The 20,735-nt window shown below is 41.1% G+C and overlaps 1 protein-coding gene across 2 annotated transcripts; it reads right to left on the bottom strand.

Annotated features, from left to right (window-relative positions):
• Nucleotides 1-873: 873 nt before the first annotated feature.
• TBPL1 (TATA-box binding protein like 1) lies at nucleotides 874-20,065 on the bottom strand. Of its 2 annotated transcripts, none has more exons than XM_070733552.1 (7): nucleotides 19,736-20,065; nucleotides 13,942-14,128; nucleotides 12,190-12,272; nucleotides 12,012-12,075; nucleotides 9,040-9,143; nucleotides 8,809-8,903; nucleotides 874-2,121 (listed from the first exon to the last, which is right to left on the bottom strand). In XM_070733552.1, exons 2-7 carry the CDS (start codon nucleotides 14,074-14,076, stop codon nucleotides 2,042-2,044), a joined length of 561 nt encoding a protein of 186 aa, XP_070589653.1. In that variant the 5' UTR covers nucleotides 14,077-14,128; nucleotides 19,736-20,065; the 3' UTR covers nucleotides 874-2,041. The 2 variants fall into 2 exon arrangements, with proteins under 2 accessions (XP_070589653.1, XP_070589654.1); XM_070733553.1 differs by having other exon boundaries at nucleotides 19,920-20,011.
• Nucleotides 20,066-20,735: the final 670 nt, after the last annotated feature.

The raw sequence follows: 20,735 nt of genomic DNA, 5'->3' as shown, positions 1-20,735 counted from the left end.
GTCACTTTTATAAGCAATACACTTTTGAAATGTAAATTACAGCTAACTAAAAGTTAATGTAGAGGGTAAAATTGTTCTATCATTCGTATTTATCTCCATACTTTTTCATATATACGATGCAGTTATCTTACATACATTTTGAAAGAAACAATTAACAAATTATGAAAACTAGATGATTAGGAGTGATTAGGGACGAATGCTTGGTATAGTGATTAGCAGACCAGGATTTCTAGTTCTGCCTTATAGACACAAAAGCAGCTGGTTAACTTTGGGCGAGTCCTACCCTCTCAGCCCTCGAAAGCAGGCAATGGCAAACCATTTCCAAAATCCTACCTAGGGAACTTGTTCAGGCAGTCACCATGAGTCATACACGACTTGATGGCACATACATAACAAAAGATGATAATCAACATTAGCTTGTAGTTACAGAGATACTCTTCCTAGTTCCATCATAATTATTATTATGTATAATGTTTCAATCTGTGTGAGTAGATGCCTCTCAAAAGGTGAGCCTCCCGACAATGAAAATGCTCTAGGAAGATATATTTAAATGCTCTAGGAAGATATATTTAGCACACTTTCTGGTTTGAATAACACAATGTCTATTTATATCCAGTCCATTTGTATCCTCTCCCAAAGCACAATTTATTATATCATTTTTCCAGCAGACCTCCAAAGTTCTCTCGTGACATTTGAACAGTATTTTAAAAATAGTTTGAAAAAAATATGCCAATGGGATTTTTATCTGCAGGACTCTGCTGAATTTATTTCAGTCTGAAGTGCAAGCTGAGAACTGAATATTGTACATGGTATTTGCAATATTCATATCAACATTTATTCATTTTTGAGGCTTAGATATGAAAAAGAGACATCTGCATTTTTACATATTTATTGTATATGATGAGAGTAGCATCTTCATTCCAATTAAAATTTAATAATACCACTCATCTGTACCTATGCACATGTACTGAGAGACTCAACATTGGCTTTTGAAGTCCCAAGATTACATGTCAAAACCACACTTTCTTACATGTTAGAATAAAAAAAACAAAAACAAAAATGAAGTATTATAGCAGTATTTGGCAAGTGTGGACAATTTTTAGAAGTAGCTAAAGGTCTACATCAATTAAACATTTCCTGAAAAATAACACTAGTCAATGTAAGTAATTCACAGCAGTTTTTTTTAAAAAAACCAACCAAAACTGTATCTGAATTATGGACACAGTAAGCTGATTTTACTAACATCAAGTGCTATCATGGTACTTCTATCTTTATTGAATACAACGTTCATTAAAATCTGTTATGATCCAGAATGTGCTCTTACTGAGCAAAGCAGAAAAAGATCAGCCAACCTCTGCATTTACTTACAAATACATTGCAGAAAAAACAGTGTGTGTCCTTTGTACACATATGTATCTGTCACTCACTTGAACCTAGTCTGCTATTGACCACTTTACACAAACACACTAAAACTGGAAGGGAAAAAAATGAACAAAAGATTACTTTAATAATGCTCTAGTTACTTTGCCAATATACAATTATTAATTGAAAGGGGAAAAGGAATGTAACAGAACAGGTATGAAGGAAGGTTTTGCAGACTTTTATTTGTGCATGTTTGTCAGGTGAAAAAGGTAATGTCTACAGCTTCTTTGGTGCCCAACAGTCAGCATACAAAAATGTAAAAGACTATTAACAAATAAAAACACAAGCTCAACCTAAAGAAGTATCTCCAAGGTTAGTGCATATCATGACAATTCTGCTTATGAACACTGAAATCACTGCAGAAATAAATAGAATGTCTTGTAAAAAGCAGCAATTTCATATTTCTTGTAAACTTTTGTTTTTACAATACAGCACTGTTCAAAATAAAATCCAAAAAGGACTGGAGTTTATCACTATGGCCAAGAGTTTGTACCTTCTCAGCTGTCTTGGTCCAGTTAATCCTTTTTTCTTTACCCTTTTTTTTTTTTTGCTTTAAGTCCAATATGCAGCAGTCTTATAAAAGGTGCTTGGTTAGTTCACCTAACCATGAAGTGGCAAATTATAAAATTTCTTTCCTGCTCTCAAACACGTACGGGTAGATCTGTTCCACTGCAGTGGCAACAGCTTTTACATTTGGCCCTAAGAATAAACAGAAAAAAAGGATCAGAATAGAAGCAGAAACAAATCTTTGAAACTCCTAAACTTTATTAGTGGAAGTTAATACTTACGACAATTGTTTTCTCCAATATTCTAAAAGTGAACAATTCCAACACTACTGAAGCAGAAAATAAAACTAGTCTGAAAACATTCTACATCACACACATCCATATACCTCCTAGATCAGTGATGGTGAACCTATGGCACAGGTGCCACAGGTGGCATGCGGAGCCACATCTGCTGGCACGTGAGCCGTTGTTCTAGCTCAGCTCCAACGTGCCTGTGTGTGCCTGCCAGATGATTTTTGGCTCACACAGAGGCTCTGGGAGGGCAGTTTTGGCTTCCAGAGAGCCTCTGGAGGAATGGGGGAGGGTGTTTTTACCCCCTCTGGCTCCAGAGAAGCCTTTGGAGCCTGGGGAAATGAAATACAAGCCTACTGGGCCACCAGAAGTTGGGAAACAGGCCATTTCCGGCCTCCAGAGGGTCCCCAGCGGCAGTGGAAACTATTTTAGCCTTCCCCAGGCATTGAATTATGGGGGTGAGCACTTGCACATGTGCGATAGTGTGCACGCATGCATACTCTTTCAGCAGCCGGAGAAAAAAAGGTTTGCCATCACTGTCCTAGATGGATCTTCGCTCTTCTCACATTGAAGACTAGCTGTACCATAAACTCAGAAGAAAAAAGTGCAAATTCAGCAACTGATTTCACCATATTTGCTACTTGCAATTTATGTTGTTATAAATTACCTATCATCAACAGCCACCCAACACTCCAACTCAAATTAGACCTTAACATACAACTATTTTTCTTATTTTTCTTCAATTATAAGTCTAGAAAATCTTTACTGGAATCTCAATATGTAGGAATCAAATTCTTATTTCTTCTCTCCTCAGCAAGATAGAACAAAATTGTTACTTCCCCAGTTAGTAAAATATAAAAAGAATGTTCCCATCGGTACAATGGGATATTTATTCTTAAAGTGTATAAGTCATAAGCAGAAAGAAAAGGAGATGTAAGCCTTCTTCCATTGTATGCTACATTCCTGATTGAAAAACATATTTCCCCATGTGCTCATAATTAAATTGGATGTTTAACTAAACTACTACTTATAATATAAGAAACCAGTTCTTTGTCAGCTATATTGATGGATGGATTACTGAATTTAATACCTGAAACATTTAATCGTGACAAATTAACTGATTTCACTCAATTATGTTCTGGTTTTTATCTGTTAGATTATCAAATTTCAATTTACAGTGGTCCCCCGAGTTTCGCGATCTCGATCATTGCGAAACGCTATATCGCGATTTTTCAACCCGGAAGTAAAAATACCATCTCCGCATGCGCACCCTTTTTTCTAGGGCCACGCATGCGTAGATGGCGCCGGGCAGATCAGCTGCTGGGCGGCTTCCCTGGGTCTTCCCCCTCTTGCTGGCGGGAGGGCGAGCGGCGGGCATCAGCGAGGAGTTTGCGTGGGCGGCGGGGAAACCCCAGCGCCGCTTCCCAGCTGAGTCCTGAAGCCAAACGCGGAAGTTCGCTTCAGGACTCAGCTGGGAAGCGGCGCGAGCGAACGGCGTGGGCGGGCGAAGGGCAGGCGTGCGGGCAGGCAGGCGGCGGACAAGCGGCGGGCGGACAAGCGGCGGGCGCGGCAGCAGCGAGGAGTTTGCGTGGGCGGCGGGGAAACCCCAATCTTCGGCTCCTCGCTGCTGCTGCGGCGGAAGTAAAAACACCATCTGCGCATGCGCAGATGGTGTTTTTACTTCCGCATCGCTACTTCGCGAAAAACCGATCATCGCGAGGGGTCCTGGAACGGAACCCTCGCAATAATCGGGGGACCACTGTATTAGATTTTCAGTCTAAAATTTAATTTGACTGATTTCATTCATATGTCACTTGTCACACAGGATTGAGGATACCATTTTAATGGGAAAATAAGATGTTATGTGATCTACACTTAAACATAATCTGTTTAAAAACAAGAATATGGCACTCTTTTATTTAGTACTGGGGCCAATCCTAAAAGAAATATTGCTTTCTATGGATTTTCATATACAGTGGTACCTCGAGATAAGAGTTTAATTCGTTCCGGACCTGGGCTCTTAAGTCGAACAGCTCTTATCTCGAACGACTTTTCCCCATAGGAATTAATGTAAATAATTTTAATTGGTTCCAGCCCTCAAAAACTCACAAAGTTAGTCTAAATTATGCAAAAATACATGTTTTTAATGAAGAAATGTACATGTACATATAAATGAATAATGAAGTTTCTTTCACTTAACTTGTAAACTTTCTTAAACTTTTAAATTTACATATGTTCAACTTCTCTGCCACCCAATCCTGTAGGACAGAGGTCCCCAACCCTTTTTGCAGCAGGGACCGGCTTTAAGCGATCAAGAGAGGAATGGGTGAATGAATGGACGGAGGGTGGGAAGGAAGGAAGGAAAGAGGGAAGGGACAGGAACAGAGGAAGGAAGGAAACTTATGAAAGGGGAGAGTAAGAGAGGAATGAGTGAAGGGAGGGAGGGAGGGAAGAAGGTGGGAAGGAGAAAGAAAAGAAGAAATAGAGGAAGGGAAGGTAAAAGAGAGAAAGAAAAAGAGCAAGAAAGAAAGCAAGAAAGAAAGCAAGAAAGCAAGAAAGCAAGAAAGCAAGAAAGAAAGAAAGAAAGAAAGAAAGAAAGAAAGAAAGAAAGAAAGAAAGGGGGAAGGGACAGGAACAGAGGAAGGAAGGAAGGAAACTTATGAAAGGGGAGAGTAAGAGAGGAATGAGTGAAGGGAGGGAGGGAGGGAAGAAGGTGGGAAGGAGAAAGAAAAGAAGAAATAGAGGAAGGGAAGGTAAAAGAGAGAAAGAAAAAGAGCAAGAAAGAAAGAAAGAAAGAAAGAAAGAAAGAAAGGGGGAAGGGACAGGAACAGAGGAAGGAAGGAAGGAAACTTATGAAAGGGGAGAGTAAGAGAGGAATGAGTGAAGGGAGGGAGGGAGGGAAGAAGGTGGGAAGGAGAAAGAAAAGAAGAAATAGAGGAAGGGAAGGTAAAAGAGAAAAAGAAAAAGAGCAAGAAAGAAAGCAAGAAAGCAAGAAAGCAAGAAAGAAAGAAAGAAAGAAAGAAAGAAAGAAAGAAAGGGGGAAGGGACAGGAACAGAGGAAGGAAGGAAGGAAACTTATGAAAGGGGAGAGTAAGAGAGGAATGAGTGAAGGGAGGGAGGGAGGGAAGAAGGTGGGAAGGAGAAAGAAAAGAAGAAATAGAGGAAGGGAAGGTAAAAGAGAGAAAGAAAAAGAGCAAGAAAGAAAGCAAGAAAAAAAGAAAGAAAGAGAGAAAGGGGGAAGGGACAGGAACAGAGGAAGGAAGGAAACTTATGAAAGGGGAGAGTAAGAGAGGAATGAGTGAAGGGAGGGAAGAAGGTGGGAAGGAGAAAGAAAAGAAGAAATAGAGGAAGGGGAGGTAAAAGAGAGAAAGAAAAAGAGCAAGAAAGAAAGCAAGAAAGCAAGCAAGCAAGCAAGAAAGAAAGAAAGAAAGAAAGGGGGAAGGGACAGGAACAGAGGAAGGAAGCAAGGAAACTTATGAAAGGGGAGAGTAAGAGAGGAATGAGTGAAGGGAGGGAGGGAGGGTAGAAGGTGGGAAGGAGAAAGAAAAGAAGAAAGAGGAAGGGAAGGTAAAAGAGAGAAAGAAAAAGAGCAAGAAAGAAAGCAAGAAAAAAAGAAAGAAAGAGAGAAAGGGGGAAGGGACAGGAACAGAGGAAGGAAGGAAGGAAACTTATGAAAGGGGAGAGTAAGAGAGGAATGAGTGAAGGGAGGGAAGAAGGTGGGAAGGAGAAAGAAAAGAAGAAATAGAGGAAGGGGAGGTAAAAGAGAGAAATAAAAAGAGCAAGAAAGAAAGCAAGAAAGCAAGCAAGCAAGCAAGAAAGAAAGAAAGAAAGAAAGGGGGAAGGGACAGGAACAGAGGAAGGAAGCAAGGAAACTTATGAAAGGGGAGAGTAAGAGAGGAATGAGTGAAGGGAGGGAGGGTAGAAGGTGGGAAGGAGAAAGAAAAGAAGAAAGAGGAAGGGAAGGTAAAAGAGAGAAAGAAAAAGAGCAAGAAAGAAAGAAAGAAAGGCAACTTCAAAGAAAGGCTCACTGAGCATCTCTCACTCTCTCTCTCTTTCTATCCCTCTCTTTCTCTCTCTCCCCCCTCTCTCTTTCTCTTTCTCTCCCCCTCCTGGACCTTTTCGCGCCTTTTCAATGCCCTTCCCTGTGCTTCGGAAGCCGCCGAACACCGTCAGAGGGGCACGTCAGCGGCTTCCGAAGCACAGGGAAGGGCTTAAGCCGCCGCCTTTTCCCTTCCCCGTGGGAGCAAACATGCTTTGGGGGGTGAAGTGACGTGGAAGTGACGTGAATGGATGGAAAGCTGTGAAGTGACGTGGATGGATGGAAAGCTGTGAAGTGACGGCGAAGTGACGTGGATGGATGGAAAGCTGAAACGGGGCTGTTTCAGCTTTCCATTCCTTCACGTCGCTTCGCCGCTAGATCCTGTGGCAGCAAACATGCTTTGGGGGTTTGGCTGGGGGGGAGAAGAAGTAGGACCTTCCTAACTCTCTCCCCCCTAGCCAACCCCCCAAAGCATGTTTGCTGCCACAGGATTTAGCGGCGAAGTGACATGGATGGATGGAAAGCTGAAACGGGGCTGTTTCAGCTTTCCATTCCTTCACGTCCCTTCGCCGCTAGATCCTGTGGCAGCAAACATGCTTTGGGGGTTTGGCTGGGGGGGAGAAGAAGTAGGACCTTCCTAACTCTCTCCCCCCTAGCCAACCCCCCAAAGCATGTTTGCTGCCACAGGATTTAGCGGGAAAGAGAAGAATGGAGAGAGAGCCGCGTGTGTGTTGCGGCTCTCTCAGGCTGCTCCGCCCGGGATGGGGATCCTTTGGAGGGGCGCACGGGAAGGGCTTAAGCCGCCGCCTTTTCCCTTCCCCTTCGGAGCCCGAGAGGTGAAAAGAGAAGCCGCCGCCTTTTCCCTTCCCCTTCGGAGCCCGAGAGGTGGAAAGAGAAGCCGCCGCCTTTTCCCTTCCCCTTCGGAGCCCAAGAGGGGGAAAGAGAAGAATGGAGAGAGAGCCGCGCGTGTGTCGGTGTGTCGCGGCTCTCTCTCCATTCTTCTCTTTCCCCCTCTCAGGCTCCGAAGGGGAAGGGAAAAGGCGGCGGCTTAAGCCCTTCCCGTGCGCCCCTCCGGAGGATCCCCATCCCGGGCGGAGCAGCCTGAGAGAGCCGCAACACACCGACACACGCGCGGCTCTCTCTCCATTCTTCTCTTTCCCCGGATCGCTTGCTTTCCCAGGCAGCCGGCTTGCTGGCCGGGGAAGCAAGCGATCCGGGGAAAGAGAAGAATGGAGAGAGAGCCGCGCGTGTGTCGGTGTGTTGCGGCTCTCTCAGGCTGCTCCGCCCGGGATGGGGATCCTCCGGAGGTTTTAAAAGATCGCAGCCAGGTTGGGGGCTCGGGGGTTGCTAGAAAGCTCCCCCAGGCGGGCTGCGATCTTTTCAAACAGGCGCACCGCCTCTCCGCTGACTCCTGGCGAACTTCCCGGCTTTAGGAGTCAGCGGAGAGGCGATGCGCATGTTTGAAAAGATCGCAGCCGGCCTGGGGGAGCTTTCTAGCAACCCCCGAGCCCAGGTTGGGGGTTCGGGGGGGTGCTGGAAATGTCGGGGGCGCACGGGCGGTTGCGCGCGCTCCCGATCTCCCTGCTAGGCCCCTCGGAATTAAAAAAAACAAAAGGCTTTGCCGGCGACAGTCCCCCTACCACCGTTCGGATCCCCCCACCTCCAAGCAGAAGCCAAGGACCCCCAGAGTGGGGCGGCAGGGGAGGCGAACGCCTCTCCGCTTACCAAGTGCCGGGATATGAGCCGAGAGGAGCCGGGCGCTGGCTTGCCTTCCTTCCTTCCAGCGTCTTCGGAAGCTGCCGAAAGCGTCAGGGGGGCGCGGCTCCTCTCGGCTCGTATCCCGGATGTGAGCTCGGGAGGCGAACAAAAATGTCGCTCCCTTCCAAGCTCTTATCTCGAGTAGCTCGTACGTAGAGCTGCTCGTATGTTGAGGTTCCACTGTAGTTTGGCAGACGAGAATTGCTATTTCTGCATCTATTAATGCTATATGAGGTATTGAAGAATATAGTATATTTTTATTTTCTACCAATTAAACAGTGACTCCATATTTTATAGCTTAGTTTCACAATACTTGAATGTCTAACTCTTTAGTTTTGTTTTTGCCAACCACAAAATATATAAATAATCTATTGCTTTCCTTATGTAAGATCTCTTTCACTTTTTTATGTTCTCTACTTAAGCATAAGCTGTTTTACTCAATACAAGTGAGCTGAATTTTAGCTTTATTGTCAGAGAAGGTAAGGAAGAAGTAATTGGGGATTAATCCAATCTACAAACTACTGCCTTGGAACTAGAGCTAGCATTTGTAAAAACTTTGGACCTGTTTTTAATTGTCATTCCCTCACCTCCATTCCAACACCAGCTATGTTTAACAACTTGCCCAGCGAAGAATCCCATTAAATTCAGATTTTTGAAAAACACTTATGTAGAACATTGTTTGATCTTAATAAAGGTAGTTTTTGTTATTGTTTTCCTGGTTATAAGTTTATCTTTAATTACCTGAGGTCCTGTTGCTAAGGAAGATATTTATTCACAAAAATGAATCAGTACCTGTAACTGTGATACTTCCTGTTGAAAAAATCTGTAAAGTAGCTCTAAGTGTTTTTATTCTGTAACACACTGCAGGATGAAGTTCTGGTTCATAACTAGGAAATAAATAAATGAAACATATTTCAAAAATAAATCCCAATATAAAAACATAAAATAATTTTAATTTGTTCTATTCAAATTAAAACAGTTTCAATTTGTATCATATAATAATACTGTTAAATTGCACTATACCTGGCATGGGGTCGGTTGTTTTTTGTAAATTCTGGCAATCTGACTTCAAACGGCATGTTGCATACTGCTAAAACATTGACAACTTTAAAATCTGTAAAAATCACCTTTTTGAAGGAGAAAGAACATGTGGAGATAGACACATTAGAACACTTTTAAAACTTAAATAAAGGTGTTATATACATTTTGCCTCATTTCAAAGAAGCCACCAGTTGCTTCCTGTAACTATGGCTAGAAGGTGCTTTTTAGCAAGAGATATTTGAAAAAAGAAGTTAACATATTTTAGTCAACAGAAAATTATTTCAGTATAATTCAATTAAGTTGATGTAATGGCAATCAAGAATTACAAATATTCCCAAAAACTGAGAAATATGCTGTAGTTGTCCTTTTGATCATATTCCTGTTTCACAGCAAACAAATCTTCATTAGAAAATACTGAATTTGCAGCTATCTTTTTAAAAAGAGTGATTGTATTTTCCAATTTTGCTTTTAGAAATATTTAATTTACCTTGGCTAAAAAGAATTAAGGTACCAAACTTTTTAAGAGAGCTGCTTGAAAGCAGTTTCTGGCAGAAGCCATATGGAAAATCCATGTGTTTCAATTCTAATAATTAATGCAAAATTTAATGTCTATTTGTTTATTCCTATATATAAGAACATGACAATATATAAACCGGCACTAACCAAATATTGGAATAGAGTGAGGGAACATCTGCAAAGAGCATCATTTACATCAATGTTTCTCAACCTCAGTGACTTTAAACTCAACTCTCAAAACTCTTTCAATTAGCTGGGAGTTGAAATCCACACATCTTAAAAGATGATGAGATTGAGAAACATTGATTTAGATTATTTTTTAAGACAAGCTACATTGTCAGGAGAAGTGCCCACTACTGCCTACTGCACTTTGTGAAAGAATGCATTTTGCTTCTTAAAACACATACACACTGCTGCATCCACACATACAATGCAACTGATATCTGAATTCTATGATTAAATTCTATTTACTAGCCATGCCTCCACTTTGAATTATATACTGTCAAATTGAACACACTGTTATTTAATTGCAGATAAAGTATACAGTGAACCCTCGATCATCGCGAGGGTTCCGTTCCAGGACCCCAAGCGATGATCGATTTTTCGCGAAGTAGCGGTGCGGAAGTAAAAACACCATCTGCGCATGTGCAGATGGTGTTTTTACTTCCACCGCCGCCTGCGCGTTGCTGGGGCCGCTCCCCAGCTGGGGAGCGGATCTGGGGTTTCCCCAAGCGCGCGCGCGTTGCTGGGGCCGCTCCCCAGCTGGGGAGCGGATCTGGGGTTTCCCCAAGCGCGCGCGCGTTGCTGGGGCCGCTCCCCAGCTGGGGAGCGAAGCCGGGGGTTCTCCAAGCGCGCGCGCGTTGCTGGGGCCGCTCCCCAGCTGGGGAGCGGATCTGGGGTTTCCCCAAGCGCGCGCGCGTTGCTGGGGCCGCTTCCCAGCTGGGGAGCGGCCCCAGCAACGCGCGCGCGCTTGGAGAAACCCCGGCTCCGCTCCCCAGCTGGGGAGCGGCCCCAGCAACGCGCGCGCGCTTGGGGAAACCCCAGATCCGCTCAGCTGGGAAGCGGAGCTAGGCTGCCCCAAGCTCGCGCGCGCCGCCCGCCCGCCCACGCTGTTGCCGGCTCCGCTTCCCAGCTGGGAAGCGGAGCTAGGCTGCCCCAAGCTCGCGCGCGCCGCCCGCCCGCCCACGCTGTTGCCGGCTAGGCTGCCCCAAGCTCGCGCGCGCCGCCCGCCCGCCCACCCACGCTGTTGCCGGCTCCGCTTCCCAGCTGGGAAGCGGAGCTAGGCTGCCCCAAGCTCGCGCTCCAGCCCACCGCCGCTGGGGTCTTACCGGGGCAAGAGGGGGAAGACCCAGGGAAGCCTCTGCCCGGCGGGGAAACTCCACCATCTACGCATGCGTGGAAGGGCACGCATGCGCAGATGGTGGAGTTTACTTCCGGGTTGAAAACTAGCGAAATAGCCCTTTCGCGATCCTTGAGGACGCGAAACTCGAGGGTTCACTGTATACCCTCTTTCCTTTTAATAAACTACTTCTTTATATTTGGATTTATAATTGGTAGTCTGAAGGGGTAGTTGAGAAAACATTGTATAATTGACATTTTAGCCAAATTATGACATACTAATATAATAATAATAACCCACAGAGACAGAATAAACAGAATAGGGAATGTAGAGGTGGGGGAAAACTTGCTCTTAGCACTGAGTTTTTGCAGAGAATGTATGTAGAGCCGTGATACTTTTTGCGTTCTGTTCCTTACAAAAGAACCTGGTTTCTTTTTATAGTAAAGGACGTGATAGCAGTCTACAGGTACTTGAGGGGTTGCCACAGAGAGGAGGGGGTCATGCTGTTTTCCAGGGTACCAGAGGGCCAGACGAGGAACTATGGTTGGAAGCTGACCAAGGAGAGATTCAACCTAGAAATAAGGAAGAACTTCCTGACGGTCAGAACAATCAACCAGTGGAACGGCCTGCCAGCAGAGGTTGTGAACTCCCCAACTTAGAGGTTGTGAACTCCCCAACTTTGGACATTTTCAAGAGGAGATTGGACTGTCACTTGGCTGGGGTGCTGTAGGATTTCCCGCTTATGCAGGAGGTTGGACTTGATGACCTGCAAGGTCTCTTTCAACTTGAATGAATGAATGAATGAATGAAGGATATAAGCATTTTTTTGCAATGACTCAGCTGATGAAACGTTCCTTTTCAAAGGAATTGATGAAAAGGAAGAAAAAAACCATTTTGACCCTATTTTATTTTGTGGTGTTTTGCCTGGAACGAACAGGATTCATCAGAGAGGAAAAGGGTTTTAATTGCTAGCGAGTATAATCAGTTGAGTTTCTAGAAACTGACCCAATAAGAAAAATCTCTGAATAAAAACAAGAAGAAGAGAGGTGTCACAATTAGCTAATAATTCAAAATATATTTATTTCAGTATAAAAATTACCTGAAAACCTAGTTTCTGCAAACTACGGGCTAGTCGTCTGGCACCAAATTTTGCTTCTTCTTCACTAGAGTTCAAAACAAACAATTAAACAAACAACCAGTTAAGGGATTATGCAATTAAGTATTACTAGTACATAAATAATTTCATTAAAAAGCAATAAAATATAGATTAAGTATACCTTGTAGCTCCCGTGCAAATTACTTTCCCTGAGGACCAAATGGTTGCTGTAATCCTGGGTTTCCTAAGCTTCATTAATACTTTCTGAAATCAATCAGGGAAAAATAAGATGAAAAACCTACCAAAAGATCTAAATGCTATCATTTAGAAAGATTCAAGCATATAGTTTTTTTTTGTTTTTGAAACAATGAACTCCAATAAAAAGGCAAGATTTTAAGCATTTATTTTATATTACAGCTGACAAGATAACTGTTGAAATCTAATGCAACAAAAGGATACTAGGCTAAGGAAGCCTATGATAAAAGTGTTATCTTCATTTTCAACTTTTAGATAAGCCAGTATATATACCACAGTAAAAACCAAAAAAAGTCTGAACATGAACACAATAACAAATTTTCTCCCTTTCTCTAAGTATTTTAATCAAAATTGTTTCAGCTCTCGTATCTTCTGCAGTTAATTCTTATTACTATAGTTGTTCGGGCATGATGTTTTACTAACAAAACAATATTTATTTGCTAGCAAGTTGCACATTACGGGTTACTTGTGGACAGAATATTAATTATATAAGCAATTTGCATGAAAAAAGTATCAGCTATATAAATGTATAATATTTATCAACCTGAATTTTTTAAACTTTGCAGAAATTATTATGGTATATTTCAGAAATTCAATTCTGAAGCCAATATAAACAAATTGTGGCTAAAATCCCTGTTTTAGGTATTTTCCCCATGCTGCCATTTCATTTCTCATCTGGTCAGTTTAAAACAGTTAACAAAATTAAAAAATTAAAAAACACATTTCATAATATTAAAATCAACATCTGTTTCAACTAGAAGAGCAACAACACCATTTATAAATAAATGCATCTATTAGCTTTTCAGAATGCTCGCACTAATGGTGCTGATGTAACCCAGATAGCAAGTTACTCCATATGTGTGGAACTCCTATAGAAAAAACTGTCTCTCTTATTTTAACCACTCAGTTTATCTCCATTAAGTATGCCAAGAGAGCCTTCACTCCTGTTCCTGTAATGGAGCAGATTGATAAAACGAAGACACTCCTTCAAGCAATTTGGTTAAAATACTGAAGGTTTTAAGGGTAAGAACTAGCACAATGATTTTGTTTTTACTATATATACTACAAGTGTACAAAACATCTCAAATCTGAAACAGATTGGTCAAGTTTGATATACTGCTGGTGGCATTAAAACTCACCATTCCAAGTATTCTAATATTCTTCTGATTATGGCTGTTGGAACACTTTTGGTAAGATTGGCTTTTGAGCTTGAAATATTACATAAACATTTTTGTTCACTTGTTATGCAAGCAATGCAACAATTAAAATCTGAGAACCCATATCACAATAAACTAACACAATCTAAAAAGGCCTGGCTGTAGAGGAATTTTTTTTACAGAGTCATTAGTAAAGACATAAATTGTAAAAGGGTTTCCTAACCTAAGGCCATACTAAGTTTTCCAAAATTCAATTGTCAAGCACTCGGGAGAGTAGCTTCAGTGTTATTCCATAATTTGAGAATAACACTGAAGATACTCTCCTGAGTGCTTGACAATTGAATTTTGGAAAACTTAGTATGGCCTTAGGAAACCCTTTTACAATTTATGTCTTTACTAATGACACTGTAAAAAAAATTCATCTGTATTACCAAATAAATTATCTAAAATGTTTTGTTCTGTAGAGCTCTTTATAGTTTCCAATATCCATGAAAGCATTCTAAAATTACAATGCTACTTACCCCAACATCACGCTTGTATATCACATTTGCTCCCTCCAAAGCAATCTTTCGCAAATTTAAATGACATCTTGTTCGGAAAACACAGACCACATTTGTGATTAAAATATCCAATGCAACATCACTCTCTGCATCCATTGGGGTGATTTAAAACACAGATTCCCAGCACCATACCATGAAAGAGCACATCCTGAGGGTAAGATACATTAAACAGATATTAAAAAGTATAACAGTATGTTATAACTCCCAAAATGAAGTCCTAATTTGAAATACAGCATCTTCCCAATAGACCAAGGGTGTCAAACTCAAGGCCTGGGAATCGGATCCGGCCCACGCGGTGTTCAGATGTGGCCTCTGCAGGACCGCCCTGGAAGCAGCAAAGGACTGGCCAATGGTGCCTCTGCTAGCAAAAATGTTTTCACTGCTGTTTTCACTGGCGGAAGGTTACAGGAAACTGTTACAACCCAAGAGCTTGGGAGCCCGTTTTCACTAGCAGAGCACTCGGGCCACCACAGATGCCGAGACAACTGACCACGCCCACTCCATTCCCCCACCCCGGTCAAACACAATCCTGATCCGGCCTTCAGTCCTTGGAGTGGGGCGGCATACAAATCTAATAAATTATTATTATTATTCAATAAAACCGAGTTTGACACTCCTGAGTAGACAAATGATGTGTGTGTATACGTTTAAATGATTTGATTAGAATTTTTTTAGAACAGTTTGATCGAAGGACATTGATATCCTTTTAATGTGTAGATATGAAAGTTAATGTGAATTTTAGCCAACCAAAACTGTTTAACATACCATAATTTCCAAAATACAGTACTTTCAAATAACAAGATTAACCCTGGAATTATTTTATTAATATTGCAATTTTCCAGAGCTTTTTCAATCTTTGTGTTATTACAATTGTTTGAAATTATTATTGCTTCACTAATACTTTTCATTTCATTAATTGGTTTAATGCATTTTTGAAAATAATGTATCAAATTAATTTAAACCAATCTAGACATTGCTAAACATAAATAATTTTCACAATAAATCATTTTCTGTGTTAGTTAGATATAAATCTATTTTCAACATTCTCGAAAAAAAAGTTTTGTTTCCTTCAGATTCACCTTTTACTTATATTCATGCAAATTTTTTCAGGTGTATCATCACCAGTCTTAAAAAACTTTCCCAGCTAAGACAAACATGTTCCTTAGTCATTTAGACTAGGGAAATTACAATCCTGAATTTATACTGTTTCCATGTAATAAGAATCTGAGAGACACAAACCTAACTGGCTTATTAATGATTTTCTGCCTCCTGTGAACATGGTGGCAGAGAGAAATAGTGTGAAATTCAGTTTTTCTATGCAATATGGTCTTTTAAATTATTAAATATACTGCTCAAAAAAGTAAAGGGAACACTCAAATAACACATCCTAGATCTGAATGAATGAAATATTCTCATTGAATACTTTCTTCTATACAAAGTTGAATGTGCACAATAGCATGTGGAATTGATTGTCAATCAGTGTTGCTTCCTAAGTTTGATTTCACAGAGGTTTGATTTACTTGGAGTTATATTGTGTTGTTTAAGTGTTCCCTTTATTTTTTGAGCAATGCACATTCTATTAAACTGTAAAATGTATATTTTTGTTCTTTTATGCAGAATAAATTATACCATTGCATTTGGACTTAATTCGAGCTTGTTCATAGTGATACGGCATCATGCCCAAAGTTACAGCATAGCAAAAATGCAGATGTAAGGAATGGAAATTGGAATTGCATTAACTTTTTCTTCCAGAATGGGTGAGATTTACTGATTAAGAAATTCTTTTAAATCATCATTGAAAAATCTGAAAGCATTCCAAAATGAACTCAAATTAACACCGTAATCTACATTCTTTAAAGTTATCCACCTTCAATGGAATTGAATTTCTAACAATTATTTTTCAGCCATTAAGATCTGTGTAAATGAAGTCTCAGGTGTCTGAATTAATGAAATGTTTAACTATTCCTTAACTAGCTGACCTTAAATTATAAACAAAAATGAAGTGAAAAATGATTACTTGAATTTCTGAAATCTAATACCTATCACCCTTAGCCAATACTAAGAACAGGCAATTCAGTAACAATTGATGGTTCTCACAGTATTCACACCTTTCTTTCAGCTCAAAATTTCAAGATTCAAAACTAAGAAAGAGACCATCTGGTAGTTCAAGATAGCAGCTGGGGAACTGAGAGGGAAAAAATAATATAAATCTTTTATTTGAGGAAAGGATAATACAGGAAACCTACACAAGTTCTGGATACCATTTCCTGAAAGTGCTTTCTGCAAGTTAGCAAGCAGCTGTCCGCTAAAAATATTATTTCATTTCCCACCAAATACAGCGATTTATTCCTGAGCTCAGATATGTGAGAACATATATACAACTTTCTTAATTATACACTCACTGATTCATAAAAAAATACTTCTACATTTTTTCTCTCATAGCTTTCAGAACTGCAGGTGGAAAAAGCATGTAATAAGAGCCAGTAATATTCAAAGGGATGGATGCTCTGAAACACGGGTCTCCAACCTTGGCAACTTTAAGACTTGTGGATTTCAACTCCCAGAATGAACTCCACAAGTCTTAAAGTTGCCATGGTTGGAGATCACTGGTCTAGAATACACAAAGTGTATTACTAAATTGCCTGTTCTTAGTACAGTATTGGCTAAGGATGATAGGTATTGGATTTCAAATATTACCCCCATCTTCCAATTAAGAATATTCATCACAGTTACTCTCTAATAATTTTCAAGGCTTGTGTATTAATTCTATTATAAAGGACTCTGATTATATGAGTTTCACTCCATTGGAGTTTCAAATGGGTTGATAGTGGCAAAATAGAATTCACTTGTTTTGTCCTATTGTCATTGCTGCAAGGGCCAATACTCAAGGAGTACAGGACAGAAGCAGTTGTGTAAACTCCCCTCCACATAGTACAACATCTCAGGGCTAGCAAGATTTTGTTGTACTGTATATCCACCCCATCTAGCTCTAATTTTTAATATTGCATTACAGTTTAATTGCTGTAGAGATAACAAGGGTTCAAGAAAAGGTGAAAAAATGCAAGTCACCTAATGAGGCATTATTTCAAGTTTACAATGTTATTTGAGGGAGAAATTATTTGAATGAAAGATATAAACTTCAATGTACAATTCCAGAATACCTCAAATTTTGTCTTTTTACAATAAAGTATATGGGAGAAGGTGACTAATATTGGAGAAAAACTTTCTTGCATTCTAAGAGATCCAATAAGAAGGAAAATAGAGCTCCTAAAAATGGGAATCCTAGATTTATGAAAGGGGTAAAAGGTCTTTCCAGAGCAGCTCTTCTACAATACACCCATGTGTTTTCTAGAATATGGCATTTCTCAACCTGAAACTCATTTTAATTCATTCAGTTTTCCCATCCTGTTCTATGGACTTCTGATTCAATTGTTGGTTGGTTTTCTGAGATGGGGGTGGGGTGTAGATAATGCTATTTTGCACTTCTATTTCAATTATGCTTTTCTGAGTGATTAAGATTATCAATTATAATGAAATTAATAATCTGCTTTTTAATATGCTTTCTCAGAAACAAAGGAGTTGAAAACAAGTAAACAATAAAACCAAGCAGGCAGATAGCTACAGTGGCCTATTAAACATTGCTAGAGTACAAAAGCAGGAATTTAAATTCACTATTCAGACTTCTGAAATGCTGCCGCAAAAAGGGAGGGGGGGGGGGAAACCCAATTCAAAATACAACAAATATCTGGTTTCTCAGTCAAAAAGGCTGTCTCAGGTTACCATCCATGTAACTTCAAATGGCAAGGGGACTCAAAAGACAATGGATGAAAATTGCAGGATGCAAGAAACATTGAACCTATTGAACGATGTGTTGGTGCAGAATAAACACGTTGCTACCTAAATGATGAGACGGTTCCTCTCATGGCAGGTTACCTAACAGCTGTATTTTCTATAAACTGGAGTTTCTTTAGAAATCCTGCATATTGTCACATTACAATAGAGAACCGTCTAGAGAAGTTACTACAATAGAATAGAATAGAAATAGAATTTTTAATTGGCCAAGTATGATACAAGGAACTTGTCTTTGGTGCATCTGCCTAGAAGTACAAATAATAAATAGGTACATAAATAATAAATACGTAAAGGAAATAGGAGTAAGAATAGGATAAAGATAGAATAGAATAGAAGAATAGAATTCTTTATTGGCCAGGTATGATTGGATACACAAGGAATTTGTCTTTAGTGCATCTATCTATAAGTACAAATAATAAATAAGTACATAAATAATAAATAAGTACAGGAATAGGAGTAAGAATAGGATAAAGATAGAATAGAAGAATATAATTCTTTATTGGCCAGGTATGATTGGATACACAAGGAATTTGTCTTTGGTGCATCTATCTATAAGTACAAATAATAAATAAGTACATAAATAATAAATAAGTACAGGAATAGGAGTAAGAATAGGATAAAGATAGAATAGAAGAATATAATTCTTTATTGGCCAGGTATGATTGGATACACAAGGAATTTGTCTTTAGTGCATCTATCTATAAGTACAAATAATAAATAAGTACATAAATAATAAATAAGTAAAGGAATAGGAGTAAGAATAGGATAAAGATAGAATTCTTTATTGGCCAGGTATGATTGGACACACAAGGAATTTGTCTTTGGTGCATCTGCCTATAGTCTTCGGAGAAGGGTAGCATACAAATCTAACAAATAAATCATTGTTAATATTAATATGATAATGATAATGATAATAATAATGATAATATAGAATTCTTTATTGGCCAAGTGTGATTGGACACACAAGGAATTTGTCTTTGGTACATATGCTTGTTAGACAGCTATATCCAAACTCTATTTAAAGGCGTTATTTTAGAAAAGCCTCTGGTAGAAATCTAGGATGCAGGGCATTATGAAACCATTTTGCTCCTAAGTAACAGAGAGATAAGCCCGGGTCTTTGGTAGAGTCAGCCCTAACGAGGACCAGAACTGGATCCCTGAGCGGATCCATTTCACTTTCCGCCTCCAGGAGAGCATCACCCCTGGACTACGAACAATAAGAGCAACGGGGTGAAGGAAAAGGACGGCCTTCAGCTTATTTACTTTTTTTCAATGAACGTTGAGTCACCGAGGTTGCCAGGAGACCGAGCAGTGCCTGCGGAGGACGCTGTTTCCTGCTCCTGCTGCTGCTGCTGGCTCCTTCCCAGGGAAGGACGAAGGCGGCAGCCATTCGCAAACCCCGTTAAGCGTTGCAGATTTCTGGCGCTCTCGTCGCCCTTGCCAGCATGGCTGTGTTCCTTCCTCCCCCCCTCCCAACAATTGCCACTACCACCACCACCCTCAAAAAAAGGAGCACACTGCGTTGAAGGGAGCCTGGCTTTTGGCGTTGCATTCTCCCTTCCCCGCAGCTGAAGCGGGGAAGGAAGATGGGAGAAACCTTCTGGAGCAGATGCGGAGGGAGGGAGGAAAGGAAAGGAAAAGGGGGGGGGGACGTAGCAGCCTCCGCTTTTGCACCCGAACCCAAACTCTTCTTCGGCCATCCTGGGAGCAGAAGCTCTCCTTCCTCTCCCCCCCCCCCCCCCCGACACTTAAGCTCTTCCTCCATCTCAAGAGGCCAGACGGAAAGAGAGAGGGAGGGGGAGGGAGAAACCCACCCCGGCACTTCTGATCCCCCACTTTTCCCGTAGGCTCGCGCGCAACTGTTCGCGGCGCGCGCGAGAGAGCGAGACCGTTACGGACGTACAGTGGGCCCCCGACGGCCTTTCCGCCTCTCCTTCTGGGCTCGACGGGCTTCCCGACCAGAAACCGGGCCGCTAAGCGACCCGCAGACGTTCGCCAACCGCCGCCGCTGTTTCTCCCGACGGTTCCGGGTTTCCAGGCCGCCGAATCCCCGCGACACAATAAAACATCACAAAGCGCGCGAATACCATAGACGGCGGCCCCATCGCCGCTGCCTAGAGAGGCCGCCGGATGTTCTCCGCGAGTACACGGTCCTTCCGGTTTTAAGGGTCTTTTTCTCCCCCCCCCCCAGCTTAACTTTGTTCGAGAGGCTTAAGTCTGACGCTTCCAATGCAAATCGAGAAGGGGGAGGGCGTGGTCAGGGAAGAGCGATCGCGTCCCCCCTCCGCGCCCCGCCCTCGGAACTTTCCCGCCTGATTTCTTCAGCAGGCGGACGTAGCTGAAGGCTAGTAGTTTTAAAATTGGCTGTCGCTAGATGACAGCAGAATTCAGAGTTTTAGGTCTGCCGTCTAAGCACTTATCCAAGTTTTTAATATAACTCCCCTTCTGGAAATAAGAAGCAATATTTCTCTTTTTTCCTTTTCCTTCTTTCCTGCCCCATTTCAGTAATAATTATAACATCTTAAAGAAACTGGAGTTTTCAGAATTAAGAGTTATCCATGAAACATGATTTGCAGCATATATTTCCATTTGAACATTTATTTTCCTCCAAATATTCTCTGTATGGGGAACTGTGTAACTATAATAAATGCCTCATCTAAAAACATTTTTTTTACATCTGTTGGATTGTGGATTGCATTGTATTAAATACAGCATGTGGACATTAGTTTTGATTGAAAAACATTTTGAATGTATATAAGTTTTAAAAATACTGTACAATGTTAGGGAAAACTAATTTTAATTTCCCTCCGTGGGATGGTTTGTTTATGTGATAGAAAAATATACAAAGTATGAGTGCTACCCTGTGGCATTTAAAAAGAAAGCAACTGAAGAAATATTTAACC

This window comes from Erythrolamprus reginae, chromosome 1 (genome assembly GCF_031021105.1).
Source record: "Erythrolamprus reginae isolate rEryReg1 chromosome 1, rEryReg1.hap1, whole genome shotgun sequence".
Lineage (NCBI taxonomy): Eukaryota > Metazoa > Chordata > Lepidosauria > Squamata > Dipsadidae > Erythrolamprus > Erythrolamprus reginae.
This window is presented reverse-complemented; position numbering and strand designations above follow the sequence as displayed.

Bases quoted from the DNA above. Each gene is read 5' to 3' on its own strand.
- TBPL1 (XM_070733552.1), bottom strand. From the start codon at position 14,076: ATGGATGCAGAGAGTGATGTTGCATTGGATATTTTAATCACAAATGTG. The intron at 12,273-13,941 runs GTAAGTAGCATT...GATTGATTTCAG, and splicing joins TATACAAGCGTGATGTTGGG to AAAGTATTAATGAAGCTTAG. The intron at 12,076-12,189 runs GTATACTTAATC...TTTGAACTCTAG, and splicing joins ATTTGCACGGGAGCTACAAG to TGAAGAAGAAGCAAAATTTG.